This window comes from Esox lucius, chromosome 18 (assembly GCF_011004845.1).
Source record: "Esox lucius isolate fEsoLuc1 chromosome 18, fEsoLuc1.pri, whole genome shotgun sequence".
NCBI lineage: Eukaryota > Metazoa > Chordata > Actinopteri > Esociformes > Esocidae > Esox > Esox lucius.
The window spans coordinates 9,029,477-9,057,474 of record NC_047586.1 but is presented as its reverse complement, the minus strand read 5'-3'; the positions used below and the strand labels follow the sequence as shown (position 1 = coordinate 9,057,474).

At 44.2% G+C, this 27,998-nt stretch overlaps 1 protein-coding gene across 1 annotated transcript; it reads left to right on the top strand.

Annotated features, from left to right (window-relative positions):
- Positions 1-164: 164 nt before the first annotated feature.
- slc16a10 (solute carrier family 16 member 10) lies at positions 165-27,751 on the top strand. The gene is made up of 6 exons (XM_010882873.4): positions 165-780; positions 15,789-15,933; positions 17,615-18,044; positions 25,664-25,807; positions 25,971-26,199; positions 27,431-27,751. The coding sequence occupies exons 1-6, from the start codon at positions 438-440 to the stop codon at positions 27,646-27,648; spliced, it is 1,509 nt and encodes a 502-aa protein (XP_010881175.1). The 5' UTR covers positions 165-437; the 3' UTR covers positions 27,649-27,751.
- Positions 27,752-27,998: the final 247 nt, after the last annotated feature.

The following is a 27,998-nucleotide window of genomic DNA, read 5'->3' as shown; positions in this document are numbered from 1 at the left end:
AAAATAAATGTATTCTGTAATGTTTTTCCATATTTACAAACACGGTAAGTAATTCTGTGCACTGGTGTCATACTTAAGGACAGCAATGCGTCCAATCAGCGAGAGAAACCGGTAAAGTACGCACGCCCCGTTCCCCTGCGGTATCTATTTATACAATGCCACACTGAGGTTTGCTACTACAGTGTGGTCTGGGAGTTAATTTTCAATACGGCTATTGTTTCTGAATGGATAGAACTTCTACATGACAGTTCACTGAAATGAGATGCAAAGTCTTCATATTTTTAGATAAACACGTTTTAGGGCATACCATCTGAATCTCTTCGATTGATCGGAGCTACAGTGTTAGACCACGGTGTAACTACGTTAGTTACGTATCAGCATAGTATTGCTGCCATCCTGTGTGACAGTGTAAAAGATCTGCAAATTATTGACAAGACATGACAGAAGGTACCAACATGACAGACAATGAATCTGAAACAAAAACAGTCGCCGCCGAACCTGCGGAGGAGACGCCAATTTTGAAGGTAGAGGAAAAACACCCGGACGAAGATGAGAAGGAGAACGGGGGTAGTAAAGGAAACATCCAAGAGCAGGTTCCCGTGGCTGTGGACGAGTCCGACTTCGTGCACCCAGAAGGAGGATGGGGGTGGGTGGTAATGCTGGCTGCCATGTGGTGTAATGGAGCAGTATTTGGAATCCAGAATGCCTTTGGCATCCTGTTCCTGCATCTCCTGAATGAATTCGGCTCACCAGACGATGAAGACCTTAAGTTCAAAACTGGTGAGTTCTCAAAGTGTGCAGCGGGATACCTCAGTACAATACGGACTTGGCTAAAAGCATTTGCATGCATCGTCATCAAGCATGTCCTTTCTGCATGCATATGAAAATGTGAGATTCATCCTCGCACTTCCTGGAATGATAATGTTGCCTGAGACTGTATTGCAATGTTCAGATGAACTTCTTATGAAGTTGTTTTGCTATTTACTCTCCGTGTCCTAGCTAATTACCCATCCCTGGTTTTGGTTGCCATCTGGTGACAGTTGAAAAATTGAACGTGCAACTGTAGGTGCTCGTCGTTTTAGCACTTTCATTGACTGTAGTTAACAATGCTGTTGTCTAGTTTAGGCGGGCATTTTAACTAGTCAGTCGCCTAGACACAGCGCATAGCTGTGGTATGTTGATAAATATACAACTATCCCCAAGATGCCTTCTTGTTATTATAAACCGGTTACCAATGCAATTTTAATATTGAAAACGTGGTATTCCGTCTTATCAACCGGATGGTTTGAATGCTGATTGGTGGTCGAAGGCGGTGGTATAAGTAGACAAAAAGACATGAGGGCGTGTGGTATATGGCCAGTGTACTACTACCGAATATTTTCATAGTCACAACACATGGGGGAGTAAGCCTGGACACAGCGCTTAGCTATGGTATATTGGCAATTTACCACAAATCCCAAGAAGCCTTATTGCTCTTACAAAGCGTTGTGTCCTAAGAACAGCTCTTAGTCGTGGTATATCGGCCGTATACCACACTCCCTCTTGCCTTCTTGCTGAGATACCATGACTTTCAGCCAATTAGCATTTAGTATTCAAATCACTCGGTTTATAATAAGCAATGTCACATTTTGACAAGCTTAAGCTCAAGTTGTCTTATGATATATTATTAACTAAATTTATTACACACAGGACAAGTGGGAAAAAGAAACAGTTGCAGGTTATAATATTTCATACAAAATGTGATGTCACACATAATGGTATAATGTAGTAAACAAAAAAATGGGGACCACTTTTTGTCTCCTTAAGACATTTTGTTGTGGATTTTTAAGCAAAAACTCCAGAATGCAGTGTTAATATGCATTCACCTGTCACTTTCCCTGAGAAAATGTACTTTAAATTTGACCTGATATAAATGCCTTTGGTGCTCCCTGGAATGAAAAGTTTTGGCAATTGCTGGCCCATTTACAGACCACTGTAGGGAAGGATGGCTGTATTCCAGCTCCAACTGACTCCAGCTCAATGAGCGGATTCAATTAATCCGACCTGGGTGCTCGCAGTGAAAATTTAGTTAATTTATTTTGAAACCAGTCTGCCTGTCCAGGTGTTCCCCTGCTTAAAGCCCACAGCGGGGTCGTCAATAGACAAAATGTAACAATTAGGCTAAGCATGTGGGATATAATGGAAAGGCTCTGTATATATTTAATTGATGTGAAAAACACAAAAATTTCATCTGAACAGTAGATACGTCAAACCTCCTTTGCGTAACCATATTTAGTTGTCCTGTCTAAGACTGATTACCAAGAAACTGTTAGTTACAGTCCAATGACAATGTTAAAATATAACTGGTAGAAACTCTGTTCAAAGCCAGACTAAAATGTTTTGTTTTGCAGAATGAACACACCCCAGGAGTATCCTCTTATTAACCTAAAGCATTGTTACACCATAATTACATTTAAACCTGTTTTGATAACCTTTCATCATTCAGCCCCAGGTCATTGTTTTACTCTGGACGACATCCTTTGGCCTACTGAATTTGGGTTATACCCCACTTTATTGTGTTACCCTCTGAAGTGAGTGGAATGGATTGCATCAGCATGCTTCAAGTCCAGCTGTCGCCAGCCTTCCACTCTCCCTGGACATAGTCCCTCTCCAGTTGTCCTAGAGGTCTCTCCTAGGGATAGCCGTAGTGGAATATTATTCAGTTTAGGCTGATTGCCAGTAGGGCCGGCAATGGCCAGCGACCTCACGATACGATATTATTACTTCACTAAGATGCCGATTTGACACGTGTTGCGGTTTCCATGCTCTGGTATGGCGTGCGATTCTGTCAATATGTGATTTTATTTTATTGCAATTCAATTAATCAAACACAGAGCTGACTGTATGCTGTGGGTCTGCGGCAGCCATGAGAAAATGTTTCTCATGAAATTTAAAGTGCTGTTAACAAATTAACTCCCAATGTAAAAGGATGGAGAACAAGCTCTAAACTAAAAAACCAGTTGGAACAGTTGTGCTAAGGATCCTGTTCAACAGTAATTCACAGAATCCCTTCCAAACATGCACGTTTCCCATTGGCCGAGGCAAATGCCGCCTCTTAAGATCGACGTTTCCTCCGGTAATGGTCAGGCAGGAGGCAGTGAGAGGGTTCAAGAGGGGAAGGTTATTGTGTTGAACAAATGCTACCTGCGTCTGTCAGGAAGTCTCCTAAGTAGAGGAAGTAAAGGTTGGTGGGAGAACCGTTACCGTGACACAACAGTCGATAATAAACCAATTGACCCATCATCCTAATGGGACTTTGTTCCTTCTGTCGTCTGTGGCGTGAGTTCGTGCAACAGAGATTTTTCCATTTGCAGGGAAGTCCGTGTGGTGTCTCAGTATTTACCTATTTAATTTTAGTGTCTAAGGGTAAACAAGCTGAACATGATTTAGATTCTCCGTCAGATTGGATTAATTCTACAAGCGATTCAGTTCATGTATATGAATAATTATATAAATCAATAAACATGACAAAGTGCTACTTTAAAAACATTGTAAATACATTTTGTCAACTCTAGGCTGGGCTTATATATAAATATAATATGATTTGAGCTGGTATTTAATTACATATAAAGGATGTATGTATGTTGAATGAAAACTGTTGTAAAAGTATTCAATTAACTGTTTTCTGATGCATCTCTGTGAAAGCACAGGCAGGGAAGGCTAGGGTGCACTGGGTTTCTCACTAGCTGTGGATCTGCCACTACAAGACAAGAACCACGTGTGTCTGGAGAACACAGATAGGGGTTTATTACATTCCAACGTGCTGCTGTCTGTCTCGACGGCTCAAACTTAGAGCCACAAACTGGCCTGCTAGGTGCTCTCCACTCATGTTGCCCGACTTTTATCAGAACGTTATGGTAGAGACCAACAGAAAGAACTGATAAGGTTCTGAATAACCCTGGGTGGGGTTTTGGATATTTGAGACAGAGAAGATATCGAAATGTTCGAATCAAGGCAATGAATGTGGTAAAGAGGTTGATGTAAATCAACCAAAACAATGGAAATGCCATGAAAACACCAGGGGGAATGATGCCAAATATTTTGAAGAAAAACTACGTGAGTTAAGAGTCTAAGCATATTGTCTTTATGCGTTGGGAGAGATGAAGATAGCAGCACGTCTTCCTCCTAGGCATCAGTGCCAAGCCATTCTGGGCTTTCCCACACTGCATACCCAACCATGTCATTCTGGCCAGCGTCTGTGGGGAAATACACTTGATTCTAATGTTATTTAATTATGTTACCCTGGGTCTTCCCTGGGTCCTTAGTGAGATGGAGAAAGTATTGAATTAACTTTTCTGTCAATTATACCTAGTAGAATAAAGGTTCTTAGACAACTATAAACTATAATTTGCTTCAACCGAAGGACTCACCAGCTCTTGCCTTCTCCTGTTGTGGTTTTAACAACAAACACATACATGACACCCCCCAATAGTTGACCCTGTTCTGGTTCAGGTTTAGTTTATGAAAAGTAGCACTTTCTCAGATCTATGTCAACAGATTTGAAAAGGCTTTCTCAGATTTGTATACAAATATTTTACAGTGGTTATATTCTGGTATTCACAGGTTTACAGTAATTGTGTCTGTATAGCGGTATTCACCACCAAAGTAAAACTTTTTAGTCCCTCTAACACTATCATTGAATGAATGAATATGTATCCTGTACATGTTAGGAATGAAAGCACACGTGCCAGGGCCTGTTTAATCTGTTGCACCTGTTGGCATCTGAAAAGACTGCTGTGATGTTGAAATCTGGGTTCATCGTGAAAATTATAAGCACTTCCTTGGAAGTGGATAGAAATGGGAATCACTTGAGCAAGCATGGTTGTTCTTTATAACCTGTTCATTAGCAATCAAGGGTGTCAAGCACCCCTTCTGTAAGCCTGTGATTTTGGGTTATATGGATGACCTGGGCGTAGGGAATGCATGGCCGTAGGGAATGCATGGCCGTAGGGAATGCATGGCCGTAGGGAATGCCTGGGGGTGTAGGGAATGCCTGGGGGCGTAGGTACTCTGGGCGTAGGGACTCTGGGCGTAGGGAATGCATGGCCGTAGGGAATGCCTGGGGGCATAGGGACTCTGGGCGTAGGGATGCCCTTTTTTGTCCCTGTGACACCCTGGCCATTAAGTCTTAAGTATGTCACCCTTCCTGTCCCTTAATGAGGTTAGTTGTTCATCATTGTTGATAAATAGCCAGTAACATTTTAGGTGACGTAATGACAATTGCACATTTCCACAGATCTGGCAAATCTAAATGGAATATCTTCTGAAGTCCCCTTTTAATCCAATTAGTATGGTCCATTTGTAACCTGTCCAGAGGAGGAGCATTGTTTCATGCCCTCTGCTTTGGCCCTCCTAGGCAAAACTCTAAGGAACGCCACTTGGTGCCTATTCAGCTTGCTCAATGACAAGGAAAAACAAATTACTAGTAGCTAATCTAGTGATAATAGCTGTGACAGGACAGCGAACGTGAAAAGATCACAGGTCATAAGGCCTCCGTAAACAAGTATGGCGTGTGTGTGTTTGGCGTCCCTGCCAGTTAACCATGGTAACACCATTCCGTCTCTCGTGAGTGGGGATTTGTACATTCATGGGGGGGGGGTTTCAATGGGCAGTTATAGTAGGTCTGATAGGTTTTTGTTCCTCCCATTGACCAGTACTGTAGATGTGAGGTAAATGGCACTGCTCCCATTTTCTAGCAGTCTTTTGATCTGTGCATTTCTGCCAAATGAACTTTCTCGCTTATCTTTTCATTGTAGCCAGAAAAAATGTACATGCTCCGACAATTGATGTATGACATGTTAATTAGATGTTTTTGTGATCAGAGAAATGTTTCTGGTAAATGTCAGAATTGTGGATATGTTTCTACCGGTGGCTTTTATGTGGATTGGAAATCATCAGAAGATAGGAAAAGCTCTAAGTAGCTCCGTATCTGATTTACGATAAGCCTTAAGGAGATGTATGAAGGGGAAAATACTGTGGCCTCTTCTGTGCTGCCAAACACGTTGCCTCAACTTGAACTTTTTATGTCCATTACACACCTATCCTCTCCATTTTCCTCCCATATGCCACTTTTTCTAAATTATCATATATTACATAATGTCAATTCCACATCAGATATTTCCATTATTCCTTATATAGTTTCTAATTATTTAATGGCCTTTTTCATGATTGCAAGAGGTGTGTAAATCAATGCAGGTGGGTGGTCTTAAGCCCCTGATTGGCTATCCCTTTACCTTTACCAGTCATGGCAACCCCACAGCCTGCCAGTGCCCAAGTTGAACACAGAGAGGACAGGAAGATTTGGAACCCTGATAAGCCTATCACGGAGTGGGATGTTGGGCTGGGTGGAGCGATAGGTTAAGGCCCCCACTTCCCCCATGCTGGGTCACTGGCCTTCACATCTCTCTCTCTCACTCCCCAGTGGGGAATGCCAGGTGGGGTTATTCCTAGTTCCTAGGCTGTAAAGACCTCCTTGAAGTGCCTAACGTTAGAGTTGCTTCAATCAACTTGTGCTTCAGTCCAGCAAGTAGGTCAATATCCCAAATAGTGTTTCGGGGTTTTGATTATTATGAAGTTTATGCATAAGATAAGCATATTGCAAGAAAAGTAAAACAGAAATGGACTGGGAGACTGAGGATGCTGATGAATTCTGTTTTCTCTCTGGGACACAAACGCAGCTCAGTTTTCAAGCGTTAAACTGAAAATATTATTTCAGGAACACTCACAGTGGGATCCAACTGCACTTCTCCGCATTTGACAGGTGCTGTGACTGCCCCCTGGTGCTTACAACTGGCTATAGTGTGAAGGGTCTCATAAGCCCCTGAAATGCAGATTTTCTGTCCCACGCCTGACGCCCCTCACCAGCATCATATCAGCACGATGGACCCGGTTCGATAAGATTGCATAACGCTGTGAAAACGCCTGTGATTCACTTCACAGCTGAACCCAGTGCTCCAACGGGTAGTCTGCGACGTCTCACTAGAAGGGATTTTCTCGAGAATGTGGAAAAGAGGAAGCAAATGAGGATGACGTAGAGGCCTGGGATCATGATTTCCGTTTGAGATAATCCATCCCGGCCACGCTGGGTGTTCCTCCCCAGTGTAAACTGCCCAGCTGTTCTGTGGGATGTCAGACTGAGCTGGTTTGTTTTCTCCCAATGTGAGTTGTAGCTGCTGAGTTGTGGCAGTACTTTCCTCTGTTTGGGTCCCACAGACATGCTGGGGATCTTTTTCTATTCCTCTGCTCTGCTCATACCTCCATATCAAGCTCAGGTTCTCTGGAGCCACACGGCAGTAAGCGGTTTTAAGGAAAATAATAAGAACACAATTACTTCAACTAGACCTTGACAATGGCGACTATGACCACGAGGCCTATTGCCTACTGGAGACTTAAACAGACCGTGTGACCATGCCTTGGCAGTTGAAACCGGCATTTCTTTTCAAACGCATGGACTGAACCGTTTAATTCGCACGACGACCCAGGTTAATTTTTGACAGAGCATTTGATCTCTGTCTCTTGTAAGCTTAACACTGTGTTTAGGTGAAGGTTGTTGTGAGATAAAAGGTAGGAGTATATAAACAAACCGCCGGGCAAACATGACAGAGCACGCCCCAGGGACGACGCACAAGGACCAATTGCTTGGCTTCCTGATAATGATCGTCACTGTCGGCCCATAGCCTGAGGGGGCAGGGTAAAGCACGCCATTTAATGGCTGTTCGCGGCACAGGCAGAGCACCTACAGTAAGCCAAAGTGACTCTGCCGCAGGTGTCTTGCTCAAATCCCCGAGCCGACAAGCTGAATAGTCTGTCGTGCCCTTAAGAATGGCACTTGCCCTGAGACATACCGGAACAATCTGGGTTCAGAGCATCTGCTGAATAACAAAAATGGAAAAGATGGTCTTCTCGAGTGTAGTAATTAAAATGTCCCGAAGCTTGACTTCTTGGGAACAAGTTTCCTCAAAAGTGCTGGCAACGTCTCTTCACTAATATTGTGTTAGTACTCCAGGCAATCTGATCTCAGTAAGAGACGTTTCTTTAGTTTGGAGGCTTGCCCGAAGTTGATAAACAAGAATTCAGAGGCCTTGGTTGGAAGTGAATGACTATGTTTGGATTCAGATGATTCCTGCTTGGTATCCCTCTAACTAAACATTCATTGGTGCAGAGAAATCATGTAGAGGGTGTGTCCTAATGTTAAAGTTTTTGAAATATTGCATCAGTTTGTTGGTTTCCGTCTCGCTCTATAAGGACACTGTGTTTTCAGTGCTGTCTCACTATAGCAATATATACTCTACAGACTTTAAACCCAGCCATTAAAAGCTTTTCTGATGGATTGAAATGGAGTTAAATCCCCTTTCCAGAAACCTTCAGGGTTTATAGTAAATGAAAAACCTAAAGGTTTTGTAGTAAGTTTTAAATACAGCTAACTGATATTTTTAAAAATTTTAGTCAGTGTATCAATAGAAAATGTTTAGTATATTATGAATATTTAGAAATCTTACATTCTGTGAATTCCTTTTGAATAAAAATCCTTAATGAAAACCATTGATAGTTTCTGGCCAGGCTGCATGGTAATAGTCTGTGTAGGCGAGGGAGAAACTCTCCAATCAGCATCCACTTACAGTACCCCACCCCTTCCTCATCTGCAAATGTAAAATACATGAAACATGGATAAAACATGAAACCACAGAGGAATGTCCTGCTGAAGGGTTTTTGCATTCACATGCACAAAGCCATAAATCAATTGCTTTGTTTGCACTGTTTATAAAATGTTTTGCCTTGTCAACATTCACAGGTTCTTTCTTTTTTTCCCCTCTCCCTGGCCATGATTGAGTGGATTGTTCACATTCAGGAAAGAAAGACAGAGCTGGACTATGTGCCAAGCAGAACACTTGGGTGCCTCCCCTAGAGCCCCCTCTAGACCAGGGAAGTCTAATGCTTTCCAGCTGGGAGTGTGTGAGGCTTGTGTTCCGAATACTGAAATGTGTCGAGCGAAACTGGGTTCAAACGATGCTTGAAGTCTTCGAAATGTCTTTTGCATTCGCTTCCTGGAGCCTCAGATAGACAGGGGTTGCAAGTTCACTACTTTTCTCACTGGTTCCGTTGCGTCAACCTCAGCCTGGACCAAGTAGCACAAAATAATCTGTTTCGAATTGTGTTTGAACCCAGGTCTGTTGTTGGATAGTGTACTGTGAGGCCCAGATGTGGGTCGGAGTAGTGAACTCCTCCCTCCCTTGGGACTGGAGGATTAACCAACCAACCGCACCAGGTTATTGGTGTAATTGCCGGACAGAACCTCTGGTAATGCAACGACTGGGATTTTCTCATTACTGCTTGACTTTACAGAAAAGCTGGGCTGGCGTGGGGGTGGATGTGGGGGCAGTTCCAGCTAAACACCGGGCAGGAGGGAACGGGCCAGCTGGTGGCCTGGTGTCAACTGGTTCAGGGTATGATGCATTTCAGAAAGTCCTCTTTCGGTCAATGAGCGTCTGTGATGTTGGAATGACTTGTTTTGTCTAGGTCACAAGTTCTCTTGGCTTGGTCATTGTCAAACCCGAAGGCCGGTTTCGCGGAGTAATATTAAACGTATTTTGAAAAATCATGCACCGTGGAAAGTTCCTTCTTTAAAAATGTAATTACATTTTGTTTTAAAAACAGAATTATGTAAATCATTTATTTGGATCCTACAAAGGTCTTTAAAAACCATATCTGTAATGTCTTTTGTTGTTGTTGTCTTGGAACAGTCACGTGTGTTGTGGCTGAACATAAAGGAGAGGATTTAACAACTGCTTTAGTTGATTCAGCACTGTGGCCATTAAACTCCAAGCCCCCCTTGGGGCACATTCAACATCGAGGCCTGGCCTTTTATGTTCAAAACATGCTCAAAATAATCAGGGCTGGTGTGTTAAACCCATTAACCCAACTGTAGTCTGGGCTCCTCCAATCTGGGATACCTCTCCGCTCTTTACGGCGGCGTACAGTCAATCTTCATTACAGCCAAAGGTGACTGGGTCTAAAATGTATTCAACAGACTGATTGTAATGTGACATGGCTGTGCTGTCTGGTGGGGTGGCGGACCCTCTTCTCCGGCGGAGGGCCGGCACTGTGCGCTCCTTTACTTCCCCCTGAAGGAGCCCTGAATGGGGCCTGTCCTGAGATGACTGGGCAGCGGCCGTGGCTGTCCACCTCCATGCGGCGTAGCGCAGGCCAGGCCGGGATATGTTCGCCCCGCGGGAGGGCTCTGGACCCGAGCCAGTTTGTCAGCATCGAGCAGCTTAGCCTGCTCAGATCAAACTCAGGAGCACGGACGGAGTTGGAGGCCCCATGGTTAGGACCGAAAGGTTGCAGAGTTGGGCCTCCTCCTGAACCACTCCTCTGTAGCTGCTAGCCCTGCATCAGCGACCCTGGGCCGAAACCTCTCCATCGGCCTAGTTATGTGGTATTTTTGTTTTGTCTAAAGGCATAAATCAGGGTTGCGTTATGCACAAGTGTTACGAGCAGAGAGGTCACAACCTAGTTCTGGAATATTGTAATCTTTGTGTGGGAAGTAAAACCATGATCTAACAAGTGCTAACTATTGATTTGTTACATGATAACTTCCACCGGTGGTGGTGGTAGTAGTAGTAGTAGTAGTAGTAGTAGTAGTAGTAGTAATAGTAGGAGTAGTAGTAATGATAGTAGTAAAATAGGTTTCACTCAAGTTTCAGGACACTTGAAGAAATATTGTAATAGTTGTTTCCGCAATGATTTGAAGAAAATAAGTCTCCTTTGATCAAAATAGTGAATAACGGGGCATGAGCATGTGTTGATTGTTCGGCAGCCTTGTGTCTTCTGTGGGACGTTGCTGGTCAGTGAGTCAGGATGGACAGTGTGATTGATGCGCTGTCAGGCAGATGGGGGAAGGCCTGGACATGTCTACCTGCAGTCAGACACCTCTATAATGGCTCTAATGAGTTACTCTGCTGTGCTCCAAACAAAGCCTGATGCCCTCCCCTAAAACCCTCACCATTCACCATACAGAGTACTGGGGTTAGTAATTAGACTGGGGAGTAACTGGTCATTCTTCTGTAGGTGACATTTCAAATCAACTGATATTCTTATATCATGTGTCTTTAATAACACCTGGACGTAATATGGAAACCAGAAAAAAAAAATAATAATGTTTTGTGTTCCAACCCAATTGCAGAGTGTAGGTCTGTGTTTTTCTCCTTTCAGTGGCTTAAGCGTTGGAGAGAATGATTGTTCTCCTTATAGACATAGACTGCTGCAAACAGCTTGATCACCACACGTACCAAGTAATGTCCTGTAGGCTGGACCTAACTACAAACAAATGGGTGCATTTTTGGAGACCTGAAGCTGTATCTGAGTCCAAATGGTACACTTCGTCATCTTCCCTAACAGACCGCTTGAGCTGTCTGGTGGTGCTCTGAAACGTTTTGTGGCCTAAATAGTATGGCGGCTCTGAGGTTATGTCTTTAATAACGGGTCTCCCAAAAACTTGTAGCCGCTCTTTTCCTTTTGCACAGTGTGGTCGAGATGTTTTCAGCCAAGCCGTACGCTAACGGCATCCACTTGACATGTCATCTGGGGTGTAGTGCCATTGTTATTTTTCCGTTAGGAGAGTGCTATTAATACATTCACAGTGTCTCACTGTTTGTTACAAGTGGGCTACTGACCCATGTAGCAACTTCTCCCTACACCTACTTAAATTTTTTAATACCCTCAAACACAAGTTGAGCTGAAATGTGGCCCCAGAAATTGTGTGCCATGTCACGTATTTCACAATGTGCCCCATGTTGTCAAAACCACTTGCTTTCAAACCTGGAGTTTCTTGGCTAATTTAAGGTAAGATGGTGATTCTAATTATAGATTATCCACATACAAATTGATTATTACATATCAAGCCTAAAATGGGATGTTTAGCTCTTCAGAACATCTTGACAATATATTGCTCTTAAGTTTTCCTTTTAGTTTAGGAGGGGTTAGGGTAACTATGTCTGTCTTTGATTTAACACCTGGATCTGTCGGGGGAGGGGCTTTTATGAAGAAGGGGAGGTACTTCTCTGCCCTGGTCTGTGTCGTGTCAGGAGAAGACTGTCCTTATCTTGTGTGTTGAAAATGTGTATAATTTTCCATGTTGCTAGGACATCCAGGGGCTTTTCTATTAAGCCTCTTTCCTTGAATGCATTATGAGTGGTTGTTTGACAAAAGTAGAACAATCATCTATTTTAACAGTGAATAGTGGCAATGTTGGATTCTCGGATTTGCGCTTTGTAGTAACTCTCCATTGACTTTGGTTAATAATTAGCCTCATCCTAGCTAATGGACTTAATGTATGTTTGCTGAGTTTAGGACCAAGGCACTATCTTCAGTTAACTAGAACATTCTACTTCGGTTAATGTTACGGCTCACTGCCAGAGAAGAGCCAAGAGTGGACTGACTTCCTTGCCATGTGAAAAGGACAAACATTTCATCCTGTTTTTGCTTTTATCCTGAGCTCAGTCAGTGAATCACAGGAAAATGAGAAACAAGCACAGAGACAGACTAGAGCTTGACTTTACATTTTTAGCTGCCAAGTAGGTACCAAGATTTATTTTCAATAAAGTCAAAGTGGGTTGTATCAAGCATCAACAACTTGGCTAAATCCAATTTAGAATAATTTATAAAAATACAATTACAGACTAACTATATTGACTATTCACTATCCATTCACTAGCCTTACCTGTCTGGTTCAGTGGATGCATAATGTTTGTTTTGATGTATCGGCAAGTTGCGATAATAGATCCCAGATTTGGAGGTTGTTTTAGACAAAGGCTTTTTTCATTACAGTCGTTCAGGTGATGTCAAAATGAGCACTGTTGTACAAAACAATGTCAAAGCTTAATTGGACCATCTCTAACCAATAAGAGCATAAAAGGCAATTACGAATTCTGTAAACGTTGCTTTACCCACCAGAATTGGTCTCTGTAAATGAGAATGTGCTCTCATTTAGTACACCCACTAGATAAAATAAGGCAAAACTTTGAAATAATGTCGGCTATATATTTTTGCAGACGCTCATAACCAGAGCGACTTACCGATTCAAAGGCGCCTAAATGCTTTACGCGAGGGCCCGTTTTCACCTTTTTCCGTCTCGAGAGTCTTGAGAGCGCGAGATGCGGGCTCAGGGTGACTGAGTGTGAGGGGATTGTTTCATGGTGCGGGGTAAGGCAGGTCTGGTCTGGCTGCCGGTGGGGTGACTGGGTTCACCAGACAGTCTAACAGCATAGCCAAGAAAACATTAGGGAACAGGGCAGAAAGGCCTGGTTTATCTGTCTTTCTGTCGGTCTGTCGGTGACTACTGTCTCTGGCACTAGTAGGGCGTCAGCTGGAAAATCATCCTGATATTACATTTTCAATTTGGAATTCTTCCCTTTGTCTGAAGCCTAAATGCTTTTAAATCAAGAAAGCCCACAGATGAAAATGGAACCGCAATTTCCTGTTGTCTTGTGAGTTTCTTCTTTAGTTAAATTCCATGTATTACTGGGTTTTGATTCCGCCGAAAATATGAGAGCTCAGGATCTTGAGGCGGTGTTCACAGTGCATTTCTGATATTTATTTCGCAAATCTCTTTTGACCAATAAAATCCAGCTCTGAAAAACATCTGATGTGATTGGTCAAAAGACCAGTAAGAAGGAAAAAAATCACACTTGTGCTGCTTTTTGGAGCCTTAAAAAATGCATTGAATTTTGAGAAATCCAAGTACACCATATTCAATACAGATGTTAATGTGGCCTTTGTCTGTTTTTAGACTGCAACTAGCCTACATATTACGTGGTATTTTTATTTTTTACAGTGGCCATAAACAACAAGAAGGGATGCCAAGATATTAAGAAATATGAACCCTTCAAGCCTGGTAGCCTAACATAGGCTGTCTATTAATAAGCAAGAAAGTAGGAACGGTCTTTCTAAAGAGTTTGAGAACGTTCTGACCTGTTTTTCATTATGTAGTATCTTTGCAACAAGCCAGCTCAGGTTACCCTCCATGACTCTACAAACTGAGCTTGCTCAGAGCTGATATGTCCGAACCAGACATTAAGGAACATTTAATTGACCTAGACCATCCTGCAAATCGTTAAAAAAAAACAAAAAAAACGGAGTGATAATAATGCTTGTCTCACCCACAACTTGTCACCAAATGTGAATATCTTTTTAGTCAGTTCACATGTTTGCCTTAGTTTGGCCTCTGGGAATGATAGTTCACTGACTCCCTACACTGACTATTTGTGCTGGCATGTTGTGCTCTCTTGAGTTGGCAAGGCAAAGAAGATATTCTTCTTGACACTTTATATTATTAAACTCATTATTATCTCATTATTATGAATTCTACTGTTGTATTTCCCCTTGACAACGGTTGAGGTTATCTGTTATCAGTTCTTCTCATAGCTGTTGGATACACTCAGCGTTTAAGACAATATCTGGTGGATTTGTTGGCTATGCTGTACCTGTTAACTGAAATGGAGTCTGTTTATGTTATAGATCCCTTCTCATTTTAGACTGTGACAGATTGTCATTACAAGCCTCATCTACTTGTAAGATCTGGAATAACAGAATTAACCTAGACAGTGTGGTTGGGATGAGGTATTCCTCGAAGGGGAGGAAGTACAAACTATGCGCCCTGACCCAGGCTCATCCACTGGCTGAAGTGGAACTGAGCTCAGCAGTTTCACATCTGTGAATCATAATTTTTGCTTATCCTGTCACATTCTCCAGAATGGCTCCATTCGGGAAACGAAATCGAGAAATGGCGCTGGGTCCCGGTGTCAGTCTCTGTGTCTGTGAATGACCCTGAACAGTGACTCTGGCCCCAACCTTGTTATTCAGCGGTTATACCTCCCTGTCGTGTCTCTGGTCAAAGGGCATAGACGGACTGTTGCACAATGGACCCGTGGAGTGGACGTGTGTGTTCTTAAACTGGCGCTGCTTGTTTTTCCTCTCCCCATCTTATGTTTGCTTGTTTCCCATGATTAGAATAAAGGCTGGAAACAATATTTCTGCAGCTCCACGCTGTGTTTTATTCCAGGGAGAGTTCCTAGGGTGTTGGTTGTTATAGCCATGGCGTGGTGGATGTTCATAGCTGGCTGGGACCCAAGCAGACATCAGACAAGCAGAGCAGCTCTATGAATCATAATTTAGAAGAAAAAATAAATATTGAAATTTACATATTTTAATAAAATCTTATTTTCTTGCCAATCATTTTTAGTATTCCTCTTCTGTTTAGAGGTAACTAGAAGGGGCCAATATATTGATTGGCCCCTTCTAGTTACCTCTAAACAGATAAAAAAAAAAATGTATTTTGAAATAAGTTAAATCTTGGCGGCCGTTCTGGGAATGTTATTCTTAACCGACTAAAAACAGAGAACCTATTTCATTTTTCTTTTTCTATAAATGGTATCTTATCTGTAGTGTCTATTTGTGTAAGTGTTTGGCTGCTCACCGCTTCCCCTTCCCTTAGTTCTCCATCCAGTGTTCTTCTGGACTGGTCTGGAACATCCTATGTTTAGTTCAAGCTGTCCATAGCCAAAAGGCATTGTTGTTGTCTGGAAGTGGTTTTCTCAGTTTGGCGGACGGAAGAGGAGTGTTTCACCTCAACATTTGTCACGTGCCAACGGGGTCTGTCTGAATGGCGACGCGCTGGCGTGTTATCGTGCGCCGGGTGTTAGCGTTCCACGTTCCGATGGCCTAACCCTCCTCTCTCCCTCTTTGTCCTGCAGCGTTGGTGGGCTCCCTGTCCATGGGGATGATTTTCTTCTGTTCCCCCATCGTCAGTGTCTTCACAGACATACTGGGTTGCCGGGTGACAGCTGTGGGCGGAGCGGCGTTGGGCCTGGTGGGACTGCTGGCGAGCTCCTTTGTCACGTCAGTACTTCTATTGCCGCCTTCCTCTTCGTCACTGATGTGTTCTGTCTGTGGGCGGTCTGGTGTGGCTGTGGAGGAAACCCTGTTTTGTGCTTAACTTTTGCGTGTGTGTGTGTGTTTTAGGTCGAACTGTACTCATGAGGCAAAAGTCAATTTCCAGCTCAGGGTTTAGGTTTAGGGTCGAACTTACAATTCATTTTAGAGTTAGAATTGGGGTTTCTTTAAGGTCCAGGTGTTATTTGTTAATTTTAGGGTTAAGGTTAGGCATTACATCTAGATAAAGTTTAGGCATACATTTTACTTTATTGTGGTTAATGTTAGGGTTAGGTTTAGGGTTAGATTAGGGTTAGGTTAAGGTTAGGGTAAGGGTTAGGTTTAGGGTTAAGATTAGGACAAGCGAGCATGCAATTTCCATTTTCTGGTCCCCATGAGGATAGCTGTACAAACTTGTGTGTGTGTGTGTGTGTGACAAAAAAGGTAGAGAGCCTAGAGCAGCTCAGGCTTAGTCACCTTCTAATTATTTTAGGTGACGTCACGTGACCAAACTGTTAGCCTACTCTATGGTAATTCACACGGCACATACACTTGAGTACTGTAACTACTTAGAAATATGTTGCACAAAGTTTTTACTGATATCACTTAAAATAGTGTTTATTAAAGAGATACGGCCCAAGGGGCTGTGGCATACAGCCAATGTACCACACCTAAGAGCTGTTCTTATGCAATGGCTGTATGCCACAAAAAACGCCTAAGATGCCTTGTTCCTATTAGAAACTGGATTCCGAGGCAATAACCACCCTTGAAAGAAAAACTATTTGCAGTGTTCTGTTTTGTAACGGACCAATGTTCTGCACAGGTAACTGTTATAATCCAGTGGGCTAACACCAACGGTGCCCCAAGGTCCTCCTGTACCCTGGAGTCCAGCACAAGGCCAGTGAGATTTGGAGAGATGGATGTCAGACACGGCTGCTTTGATTCATCGCTCTCTAGTGACCTCTTTGTTAGGGCAGGTGCCAGCAAGCTTTATTTTGGTTTCTGGCCAGGGAATGCTGTCACCTAGAGCTCCTATGTACTGCCGTAATTTGCCTGGTTGAGCAAGCAGTTTGCAAATCCACCTGGTTCTGGTCTCTAGGTGTGGTGAACCAGGACAAAATAGATGTAAAAGTCTTGTTATTAATGTAGCCCTAACTGAATGCCAGACCTGTGCTTGATCTGGGACCAGAGCAGGAGTGAATTGAGAAAACATTTGCCCTCGTCTTGATGACCGTAGGACTACGGCTGTTAGCCTTGGTACACACTGGCCAAGCTCCCAGCTCCAGTTTGACCCTTGACCTTATCCATTGAGCTATTTATTTAGGATTAGCGTTGTTTTAATGGCAACCCACCTAACCGTGTGTCCGCAGTTGGCTCACAGAGGACTGGGACGTAAGCAAACACACACACACACAAACTGACACCTTCCAGCATTTGAAGGTTTCTCTAGGCCATGATATTCACTGCAGTTCATCCACCTTGACTCCACAGTGTTGGGCCAGCTGTAGTGAGTTAGTCAGGACCCAGGTTTACTGTCTAGCCAGACTACTAAGCCAAGTTCATGTAAATTGTGTCATATCTGCAAGCGTAAATGTGACCGTGGGGGAAATCCCACCCTGTCCTGTTTCTCCTCCCCTCGACCTCACAGTTCCCTGGGTCCCATGTACTTCACCTACGGCATCATGTTCTCCGTGGGCTGCTCCTTCGCTTACCAGCCCAGCCTGGTGATCCTCGGACACTACTTCAAGAAGCGCCTGGGCCTGGTCAACGGCATTGTGACGGCCGGTAGCTCCGCCTTCACCATCACCCTGCCCTTCGTGCTGTCGTTCCTGCTGAAACGGGTGGGCCTGCATCACACCATGAGGGTCCTGGGCATCATCATGTTTGTCCTGATGATTGCCGGGCTCACCTACATCCCCCTGCTGCCCAAGCCGGCCAACAGCAACCAGCCGGGCCGCCGCTGTCCGCCCATGAAACAGGTGTTTAACGTCAACATCTGGAAGTCACTGGGCTACCGAATCTGGGCGTTCGGCATCCCGGCAGCCCTCTACGGATACTTTGTGCCTTACGTTCACCTGGTGAGTCGTTCAGGGGTGATGGGTGCGTGTGTGTGTTGCGTGTGTGTTGCGTGTGTGATCTTGTGTCTGTGATGCTTCTGGGGTAAGGGGCTAATAGATTATCAGGCACAGGGGGACATCGGTGTCATTTCTGACATGCCATTAAGATGCTGCGTGACACTACACGCTGCGACGGTGATCCCCAACTGTTCCGGACAGGATTTGGTTAAGGTGCCTCTGGCCTCGCATTACTTTCTCTGCAATTGTATAAATGTTATCATGGCGCACAAAAACGTGCAAATCTACACGTTTTCCTTTGGCTTGCGGCGTGAACAAAACGGAAGGTTGTCTGAGACATTCTAGAGACTATATTGCGGGCCATCCTTCTCTCTTAAGCTTAAAATGGGAGTACCAAGAAAGTGCAAGCACACCTTACCTGTTATGACGGACTGAATCTGCAATGCTATAACGTTGTTTAGTAACGGATTAATACAGCTCAATAATAATCAGATAATCAGACTTGGCCTGTACTATACTGTACACAGCATGCCAATGAGCATGAGGTTGTTCAGATCTCAGGGAGAACACACCTACTTTTAATCTGTTTAAAAACACATTTTCAATTCATTGTCCATTTAATTCTTAGCGGTTTCTAAACAGTTGCTTGAAAATGAACCAGTTGCCATACTCCAAAGCGGTGCCTTACCGTAGATGCTTTAGTTGTGTGGTCTGTGGAGAGTCAGTGAAGAAATGTCTGGGAGGTTTGGTCTGGGGGTACTAAGTGTCCAGTTTTATCCTAGACAGAGTTATGAAAACACAGTCCTATTATTCCAGTATTGTATACCATTTACAGGATGGGAAAAATGTCATTTTAGGAGCAAATATCTACTTTGTAGGGCTGGAGAGGAAGGGTCTGTACTGGGATACAGTAGGTCACTGTTTATTCGGATGAGATTACTGTGTTATTGGAGTTAGGTCACTTCTCCTGGGGATAGCTCAGGGTCCATCCCCAGCCCATCTGCCACCTACACCAGCAGGTAGACAGGAAACCAGGGGTTAAAGGCTGGATTGTTTAACCTTTCAGGAAGGGAGTGCTCACCTCCAAGTGTGCAGGGACCAACCCGGAAGAAATATGCTGGCTGTTTTTCTTTTCCCTCTCTCTGCTGCTCTGCTCAAAATGCAGACTTAAGCCATTTAGTGTTGCAGATCGCTGTATATGTGTTTTCCTCACGTCCAATGCCCCTTCCTATCAGCTCAAAACTCTGGGAGTCTAAAGTCCTGCAGAAGCTTTCACCTCTCACTACTTCAGGTAGGCTGTTTAAAGCGATGCACTGACATATTGGCATCAGACCTTTATAGGCAGTTAATAATTGGTATGGGCCTGTTGCTTTAAAAGGATTTATTTTATGAATTAGCTTCCAGTCTGCTCTAGTCATTTTTATTGGAAGCTATTGTTTTTTTTGCTCATGTCCTGTTGTCCTGTAGTTATAATTTATTCTCTATTGAAGTTTTGTTGATCAAGTCCAATACTTTATTTGCTAAAAACATTTCCAGACATTGTGTAATTAATAATTACAGGAAAGGAATGTGCGTTTCTTTTGACATTATATCCTTCTATCCATTTACCTTGGTGTGTGTTTTGTCCTTGGAGTATATAGAAAGATAACTTTTGTATGATGTATTGTATATGATTATATGATTGTTCCCACTTTAACCAGGACCTGGATGTGGGTAACCTGAGGTGTAGTTGGGTGTCTCAGAGCTGTGTGGATTTCACTAGTGTGAAAAAAAGTACAGACAGACAAAGTTCCAGTTAGTGTGTAAATTGTATTAAGCATTTTGGAAGACATTGTTCTGGAACACAGGGGATTACATTAACTCAGTTGCTAGCAAGGTTTCTCTAATCAGTACAGGGTCTTATTATTAGTATGAACAAGTATTAAGTACATTTCTCCCAAAGTATCACTGGCACAGATTTGTAAACAGTAAGTGTGTGCGATTCTGACTGCTCCCGCTAAAGCCAACCTCTGACTATAGATGGCTCTGAGGCTCAAGAATAAAAAAGGCGTTAACGGGGACAAAGAAAATGAACGGCATTAAGTATTTTCAATTAACTGCATGCGTTAACGTGTTAACTTAGACAGCCCTAATAAATACTTTAAAGTTTTTATTTGCCGAGTTTGAAAGTGAACTCCTGCCACGTTACGTTAAAATGTAACTTGCTTGTGTCAATAAAAACAGCTTCACGTCATGACATCACACCTTAAACCAATATCTCATAAAAAACATGTTAAATCCGAATAAAGTGGAACTGCTATTTGCCATTTAGCCGGTTTACACATTAATAATACACATCTATTTGTTTCATGCCTCAGGTAGCCTGCAAAAGTAAGCATGAATGTGACATGGGACTAGTATTTTTCCATGTTCAAATAATTCTAATTTGCCAACTTATTCCAAAGGTTGGTACCACATCTAAGCCTAAAGACCTGAAGACCTAGAGATCCGAAAATATGATGGTGAAACTTGAAAATGTGATGTCAAGACAATCGTTAATAGTTGGTTTTCAGTTGGTTTTGCAGTCATTTGCAAAGGAGTATATTTAGGATATTTTAGTTTTACTACACAGTGTCCACCAATTCCCTGAAGAAAGAAATTCAGACGAACTAATAATCCCATCCTGTCGAGTGCTTTAATTCCATGGTTAACATAAAATATGCAGTTTTATTATAGAAATGTGGCTAATTCTTTTAGTGGAATAAACCTGGGTCAGTAGGAACCTGTCCACTGGTGAATTTTTAACTCCCACCACTTTGACCACAAACAAACCAATTTAGGTTGTTGTTAATGGAGACCCCAGCTGCCGGGGGGAGGTTTTCTGGCCTGGGAAGCCGTACAATTAAGCTTTTGGAAATAAGTAGGCATGTTTTTGTCACTCTGAGCCACAGATGGTATTAGTTCAAAGCAGCTGCCTGCGTTTCTGTGAAACACAAACTGTAATAAAATAATAGTTACAAAATGTTCTAGCCAAATTGTTTTAATTATGTAAAACCCCCAACATTTCAACGTAGGAATGGTGTTGATAACACCACTAACAGGATTGTGCTCGTCTTCCTCTAGACAGCGGAGTTAAAACCACTTAGGAAGATTACCTTATCTCTCAAGGTCTTTTTTGAGATAAAACGTCCTTTTAAATGTTATTTCTTTCTGGTTTGTCTTCCAGCATTGGCCACATGTAATTAGGTCAACAAAACCATTTGAGTTAACAGAATATGTAGGGCATCGACTCAAGTCCCTGGTGTGTGTGTGTGTGTGGCTCTTGTTTTGATCCATCTGAATCTACATACACATAGCGCCCTGCATCCCACTGCTGGTTTGCCTCTGAAGCTCAGCAAGGTAGCCCTGGTAGTTGCCTGGTTGGAAGGTAATGGCCAGTAGGAGGCAGTCTTCTACCTGATCTAATTATCAAACCCCAAGGCAATGAAAGGGACATGGCCCTCTGAAGGGTGACGTCTTCCCAGGATTCTAATCATCCTAGAATCCTGTGGCACTAAATGGAAACGTTTTTAACCTTTGTGTTGCACCTAAATGTTCAATCTGGGCCTCATACATCACCATGGCCAATTAAACATCCCCAAATGCCAATACCTGCCTGCAAGGATAAAAAAAATTTAAGGTGCCATAGCTGTTAAATGTATCCAAATCAATAATGCATGTAAATAGCTCTGGATAAGCGACTGAGTGACATTTAATAATAACATTCAGTGTATGTTTTGGTATTGAAATGTGATTCCTGCTTAACGAACTGAGCAATTCACTGTATTTTTTGAAAAGTTGAAAGTCGCCTGGTGGATGGTGGTGGTGTGTGTGTTTGTGTGTGTGGGTGGTTATTTATTTAAGGAGGATGTTCCATATTGCCAACAGAGACACCTGGCGCATGGTAAGTCACTAAGCAGTAGGTCACGTGTTCTGTCCATGTGCCAGGATACTGGAGAATACGTGATCACCGACAGGAACACGGTCCCAGTTCTCAGTGGAATCCTAACTCTATATAGTCCACTACCTCAGACCAGGGCCCATAGGTTATAAGTAGTGCATAGGAAATAGAGTGCTGCTTGGGACGCAGAGTCAACAGTTTTTATTTTTTTGTTGATGGGGGAGATGATGCTGACTGGATAGACTGGTTGGCACTGCCTGCGATGGTGAATAGAAGGGCCAGCATGGAGTGGGGGCTGATGGGTAGTATAATGGACAAACACAGTGGCGTTGTGCGGGCTGAGTAGAGCACACCATGGACTGGCGTAATGTTTTAATATGCCCAGTGAGCAAACCTGGTTGACATTTGGGGCATCACAAATTCGTATATTCATGTAGATGCCTCAACCGTCACTTCAGACGACTGTCTGTCCATGTCTGCCAGTCTGGGCTCCAAACGTTTGCCGACTCCATTTTGTTAACTAACCCCGCAATGTAAGAAAGATATTGGAATCAATAACAGACACTTGGGAAAGATGTATTCCCTCCAGAATACCTGTCTGTTTTCTAACACAGAGAAAAAAAAATTAATAGTTAAGAGTTCAGGGAGGCTCATTCACAGCCTTGGGTGTGACCTAATTCCACAACACCCCATCAGGAACTGCCCTGTAAGCGCCCCATTACTACCCACTGCAATATACTACAATTACAATGAAGGCCTACTTAAAAAATAAAATTACAGTTTGAATCTTAAAAAAAGAAGTGTGTTCCCTATTTATCAATTGGGTCACGGCCCATTTCATATTTTAGTCACTTAGCAGACACGTCCTCCAGGGTGATTTACAGGACTAATAAGCGTTTAATGCCTTGCTCAAAGTTCACCTGTTTAACATGTTTAACCACCAGTCATTTGGTCACATGCCCAACATCGTTAGTAACAGATTATTTAATGCCTGTGGATTGTTTTACATTGATGTATGAGCTGACTAAATTGAAGTTGGAACTAAGAACCTAAACTGATCTACATTGACCATGCCTCCAGTAATGGCTGTCTTTTTGCTGTTGCTTATCCGAGATGTGAACAGAGATGTAAACTAGTATGGGTTAATGGGGCAATCGATGGCTACAACAACCAAACTCTTGGTTCAGTAAAATAGCGTGGGCGTTAATATCATAAATGTATTAATCAATATCAAACCAGTTCCTGACAATTTGTCTTTTTTTCCATATTTGGCCACTGTGTTATGGACTGTCAGCTGACCTGAACCAATATCAAGGGGAAGTATTTTCTAGTGTTGATGGTCATGCCTGTCACATGATGCAGGGACCAGGTCTGGGGACTGATTCAGCATGGACACTTCCCTAAGAGAACACGCACACACACACACACACACGTTCTGGTCAATGGTTTTATTACAGTTCCTTATCAAATGGTCTTGTGCTTGTGGTAAACCATTTAGATTAGTGTGCTTTGACATGGATATATCACTGCAGACATTCCTGCAACTCAAATAACAATGTGCAGAATTTGTTCCAGTCTGAGATATTTTTATCCTTTTTTTACACAGTGTATTGTAGGAAATACAATAAATCCTTAAGCTGGTAGAAATAGATGGTCAAAACTCTTACCTCATGACCTGGCACTACACCTGGGTGTTTATGACTGGTGATGGAGGCACAGCACAAGTCCATGACACGTAAACCTTTAACCCCTGTACAGTAGGGCTTCTTCCTTCCTGACCTCCCTCCAGTGTAGCTCAAGTTTGTGGTCTTACTGACAGTTGACTCGTGCACTTTGATGTCGACTGTGGCAAGAGAGGCCTGTACATCCCTTAGAGAATTCTGTGATCCTCTGTCAGCTTTTGGGCTGAATTTGGTGGGACAACATGTCATATGTCAATGGCCAGTGGTCTGGAATTTCCTTCATTTGTAGATGATCCATTGGAAAGTGGAATGATGTACTTCCAGAAGTTTGGAAATGACCTTGTAACCCCCCCAGACCCGTGGACATCAATAACCTTTTCTGCATGAGGAAATTCCATTTTTGAATATTACATAATTGCGTAAATGCTTTCAAGGTGTTTCTGTGATGTCTTAAATTGTGTTACTTTTCCCAATGAATGTACGTGGAGGTTCACTCTGTGTCTAAATGTTAAAAACAACAACAGCAACATTCCAGGGCTGCAGAAGGTCAGGGTATAGAAGAGATGTGGAGGGAAAGGGAGGCTCTTTGCTTGGGAGGGGGGCAGCAGCAGGAAGGTGTTTGGTTGATCTGATGACGGTTCTCCGGGTACTGGGCCGGGCCTTCCAGGCAGCCTTCCCAGCTCTGGGGCCTGGCGATTGGTTCACCCTGGTAGGAGGGACTGGCAACAGCCTGTAACATGTTTATGCTGTTATAGCTGTGACCGCGACGGTGTCACTGATGGTTGGGATAGTGCCGTCTCATTGCCTGTGTATTCACCATAAGGAGTTGGTTTTGCTATGAATATGATATAGGGATATGGAGGACCGTGGAGGCAGTGAGATGGGGGCGGAGGACCGTGGAGGCAGTGAGATGGGGGCGGAGGACCGTGGAGGCAGTCAGATGGAGGCGGAGGACCGTGGAGGCAGTGAGATGGGGGCGGAGGACAGTGGAGGCAGTGAGATGGGGGCGGAGGACCTTGGAGGCAGTGAGATGGGGGCGGAGGACAGTGGAGGCAGTGAGATGGGGGCGGAGGACCGTGGAGGCAGTGAGATGGGGGCAGAAGACAGTGGAGGCAGTGAGATGGGGGCGGAGGACCGTGGAGGCAGTGAGATGGGGGGCGGAGGACCGTGGAGGCAGTGAGATGGGGGCGGAAGACAGTGGAGGCAGTGAGATCGGGGCGGAGGACCGTGGAGGAAGTGAGATGGGGGCGGAGGACCGTGGAGGCAGTGAGATGGGGGCGGAGGACCTTGGAGGCAGTGAGATGGGGGCGGAGGACCTTGGAGGCAGTGAGATGGGGGCGGAGGACAGTGGAGGCAGTGAGATGGGGGCGGAGGACCGTGGAGGCAGTGAGATGGGGGCAGAAGACAGTGGAGGCAGTGAGATGGGGGCGGAGGACCGTGGAGGCAGTGAGATGGGGGCGGAGGACCGTGGGGGCAGTGAGATGGGGGCGGGGGTTTTATGTGTTGTGTGAATGGTCCCCCTTCCTGAAACACATTGGTATGGAGATTAGGGCCAGGGTAACATGCCTGATCATGTCCGAAACATGAAGAAAGCTGTGCAGCCCCCTTTTACTGGCCCCAACTCAGACAACTACAGACATACCAGGGTCCCACAGGCCTCCCGGCCCCTTTTTAACCCTTGACTGATTTAATCAGGGTCTGCCGGTTTGTGGTTAAAGCGCCAGAATGCTCAGAAGCAAACATAGGTCCCCTTAAAGATCCCCACAACCTTGTTCCTGCACATTCCCCACAAAGTGGGTCAAGACATTGTGTCCTATGTCCCATATACTGTATGCACCATGTTACAATCCTTTGAATTACACCTAAAAACAAAGACATTCTAAATGTGTACTGGTCTTTTTTCCCACCAGTATATATTGAAGCACTTCGCACCGTATTCCATGTGTATTTCCAAGTATTACCTCACACAGTAACATGGCAGCGGAGCTCTGACGGTTATTTCCCATGTGTCCGTCCTAAAGATGAAGCATGTGGAGGAGCGCTTCGGAAAAGACTCCAACAAGGAGGTTCTACTCATGTGCATTGGCGTGACGTCCGGCGTGGGGCGTCTCATCTTCGGCCGCGTGGCTGACTACGTACAGGGAGTCAAAAAAGTCTACCTACAGGTAGGGCCCACTAAACGCCAGACTGAAATGACCACCTGGTCGCCGTGTTGGCGCCCGGCTACTGACCAGTTGACTGTCAAGTTTACCGGGCGGGGCTGCATGTGTTTTGCCGCCGTTCAAGGATTCATAAAGCTGATGCCCGAGATGCGATGTGTCCCCCCAGGTGTCCTCGTTCGTGGTCATCGGCCTGATGTCCATGATGATCCCTCTGTGTAACGTGTTCGGCGGTCTCATCGCTGTGTGCCTGCTCATGGGCCTGTTTGACGGCTGCTTCATCTGCATCATGGCCCCCATCGCTTTCGAGCTGGTGGGCTCTCAGAACGTGTCCCAGGCCATCGGCTTCCTGCTGGGCATGATGTCTGTGCCCATGACAGTGGGTCCTCCCATTGCAGGTACGTTAGGGTATGCTGGTGGGAATGCCTTGTAGTCTAATGCTTTTGAATTTGTGACTAGGAGTTGGCAAGCGATGGCGCTCGGATCATAATGACATCTGCCGGGGACAATAAGGTCAATCATAAAGCCATTTGGCTGTTGTGCACCCGTTGGATGATCTGAAAGATACCTTCATGATATAAAACGTGAATGCATGTCTACCTGAAGTGTGCTTTTTGGCGCATGGGAGTTTCACTTCTTCAGACATGTCTTGGGAGGCCAATCTGCCCCGAACAAAGAGGTGAATGGGATTTTTGACTCAGTGGAGGGGGTGGAATCTGCATTTCTAATTGCTGCATGCTCCAAGAAGAAACCTGGGTTTGTGCTGGTGCCTACCGTTACCTTTAAGCCTAATTTAAACACAACCTTATCCCTAACCCAGGCGATTTGGATTTGAACTTAAACTGAGTCACTTCAAAGTTTGGATGTAAGCTACGCCTTCTAATGTGAGTCAACCAATCACACTGATTTCTGCCTTCGGGGCAGATCTGCCTCCAAGACAGATGTTTGTGAAAGTAAAACTTCCCTACATGCCTACATACCTCTGGCACCACCTGGTGTTATAGAAATCACACAGATGATAACGAGAATCTCAAAGTTTTATATTATTAATAGCTTATTTTGACCTGTGAAAACGCAGCACTTAATTTAAAATAAAGTATAATAATGAAATCATCAAAACATTACAACTTCACCCCTACAATTAAAACTTGATATGAGAGACATTGTGTTATGAATATAAAAATATACCCTGTGGAATATCAATGTCCACTTGGAATTATAAGCGCTCAGACATCTATTCATGCATATATTTTCAACACTAGTCATGTGCAAACCTGCTTGCACCGTACTACAGACAAGACGTCTGTTTTTCTCATGAAAACTGGCGTTGCAGGAAAAAGGTGGATACTGGTAGAAACAGGAAGTCACCCTGCTGAGGAAGGGAAAATGGGGGATGGACAGAGGGGCCTTCACCCTCATCCACCCCACCTTTACTGTCTAGTAAAAAGTTAGGATGTCAGGAGTGGGTTTGGACATACCACTAAGGACCCGCTCAGATAAGCCCGCCTAGCTTCTGCATCTGAAAAGGCAAATTGTCCACTCAGGATCCCTGTCTGTCCCTTTCTCTGTGCCTCCTCGTTCTAACTCTCCTGCTGTTGTCCTCCTGCCCCCCCCCCCCTCCCCCCTCAGGGTTCCTGAGAGACAGGCTGGGGAGCTACGATGTGGCCTTCTACTTGGCCGGTATCCCTCCCATAATCGGCGGGGCCGTGCTGTGCCTGATCCCCTGGGTGGAGGCCAGACGTGTCCAGAGGGAGGAGAAGGAGGCGGCCATGCAGCAGATGCCGGAGCTCGACACTCGGGGAGGCGCAGGACGGGTGAAGACAGCGGACCCCGACTCAGTCATCTAAGTATTCTAAAAAATAAAGTGAAACCCCTAGACAGACAGACACGCAGACAGACAGACACGCAGACAGACAGACACGCAGACAGACATACACGCAGACAGACATACACGCAGACAGACAGACATACACGCAGACGCAGACAGACATACACGCAGACGCAGACAGACATACACGCAGACGCAGACAGACATACATGCAGACGCAGACAGACATACACGCAGACACAGACAGACACACACAAAAACAGTCACACACAAAGACAGACACACACACACACCACACACAGACAGGCAGACAGACTCACTCGGAAATGCACATACTAGGTGCTGCTGATTCGTGGATTTATGTTCTAA

Excerpts from the sequence above, each read along its gene's own strand:
- slc16a10 (XM_010882873.4), top strand. The coding sequence starts at position 438 with ATGACAGAAGGTACCAACATGACAGACAATGAATCTGAAACAAAAACA. Across the intron at positions 25,808-25,970 it reads TCAAAAAAGTCTACCTACAG|GTGTCCTCGTTCGTGGTCAT; the intron begins GTAGGGCCCACT and ends GTGTCCCCCCAG. Across the intron at positions 26,200-27,430 it reads AGTGGGTCCTCCCATTGCAG|GGTTCCTGAGAGACAGGCTG; the intron begins GTACGTTAGGGT and ends CTCCCCCCTCAG.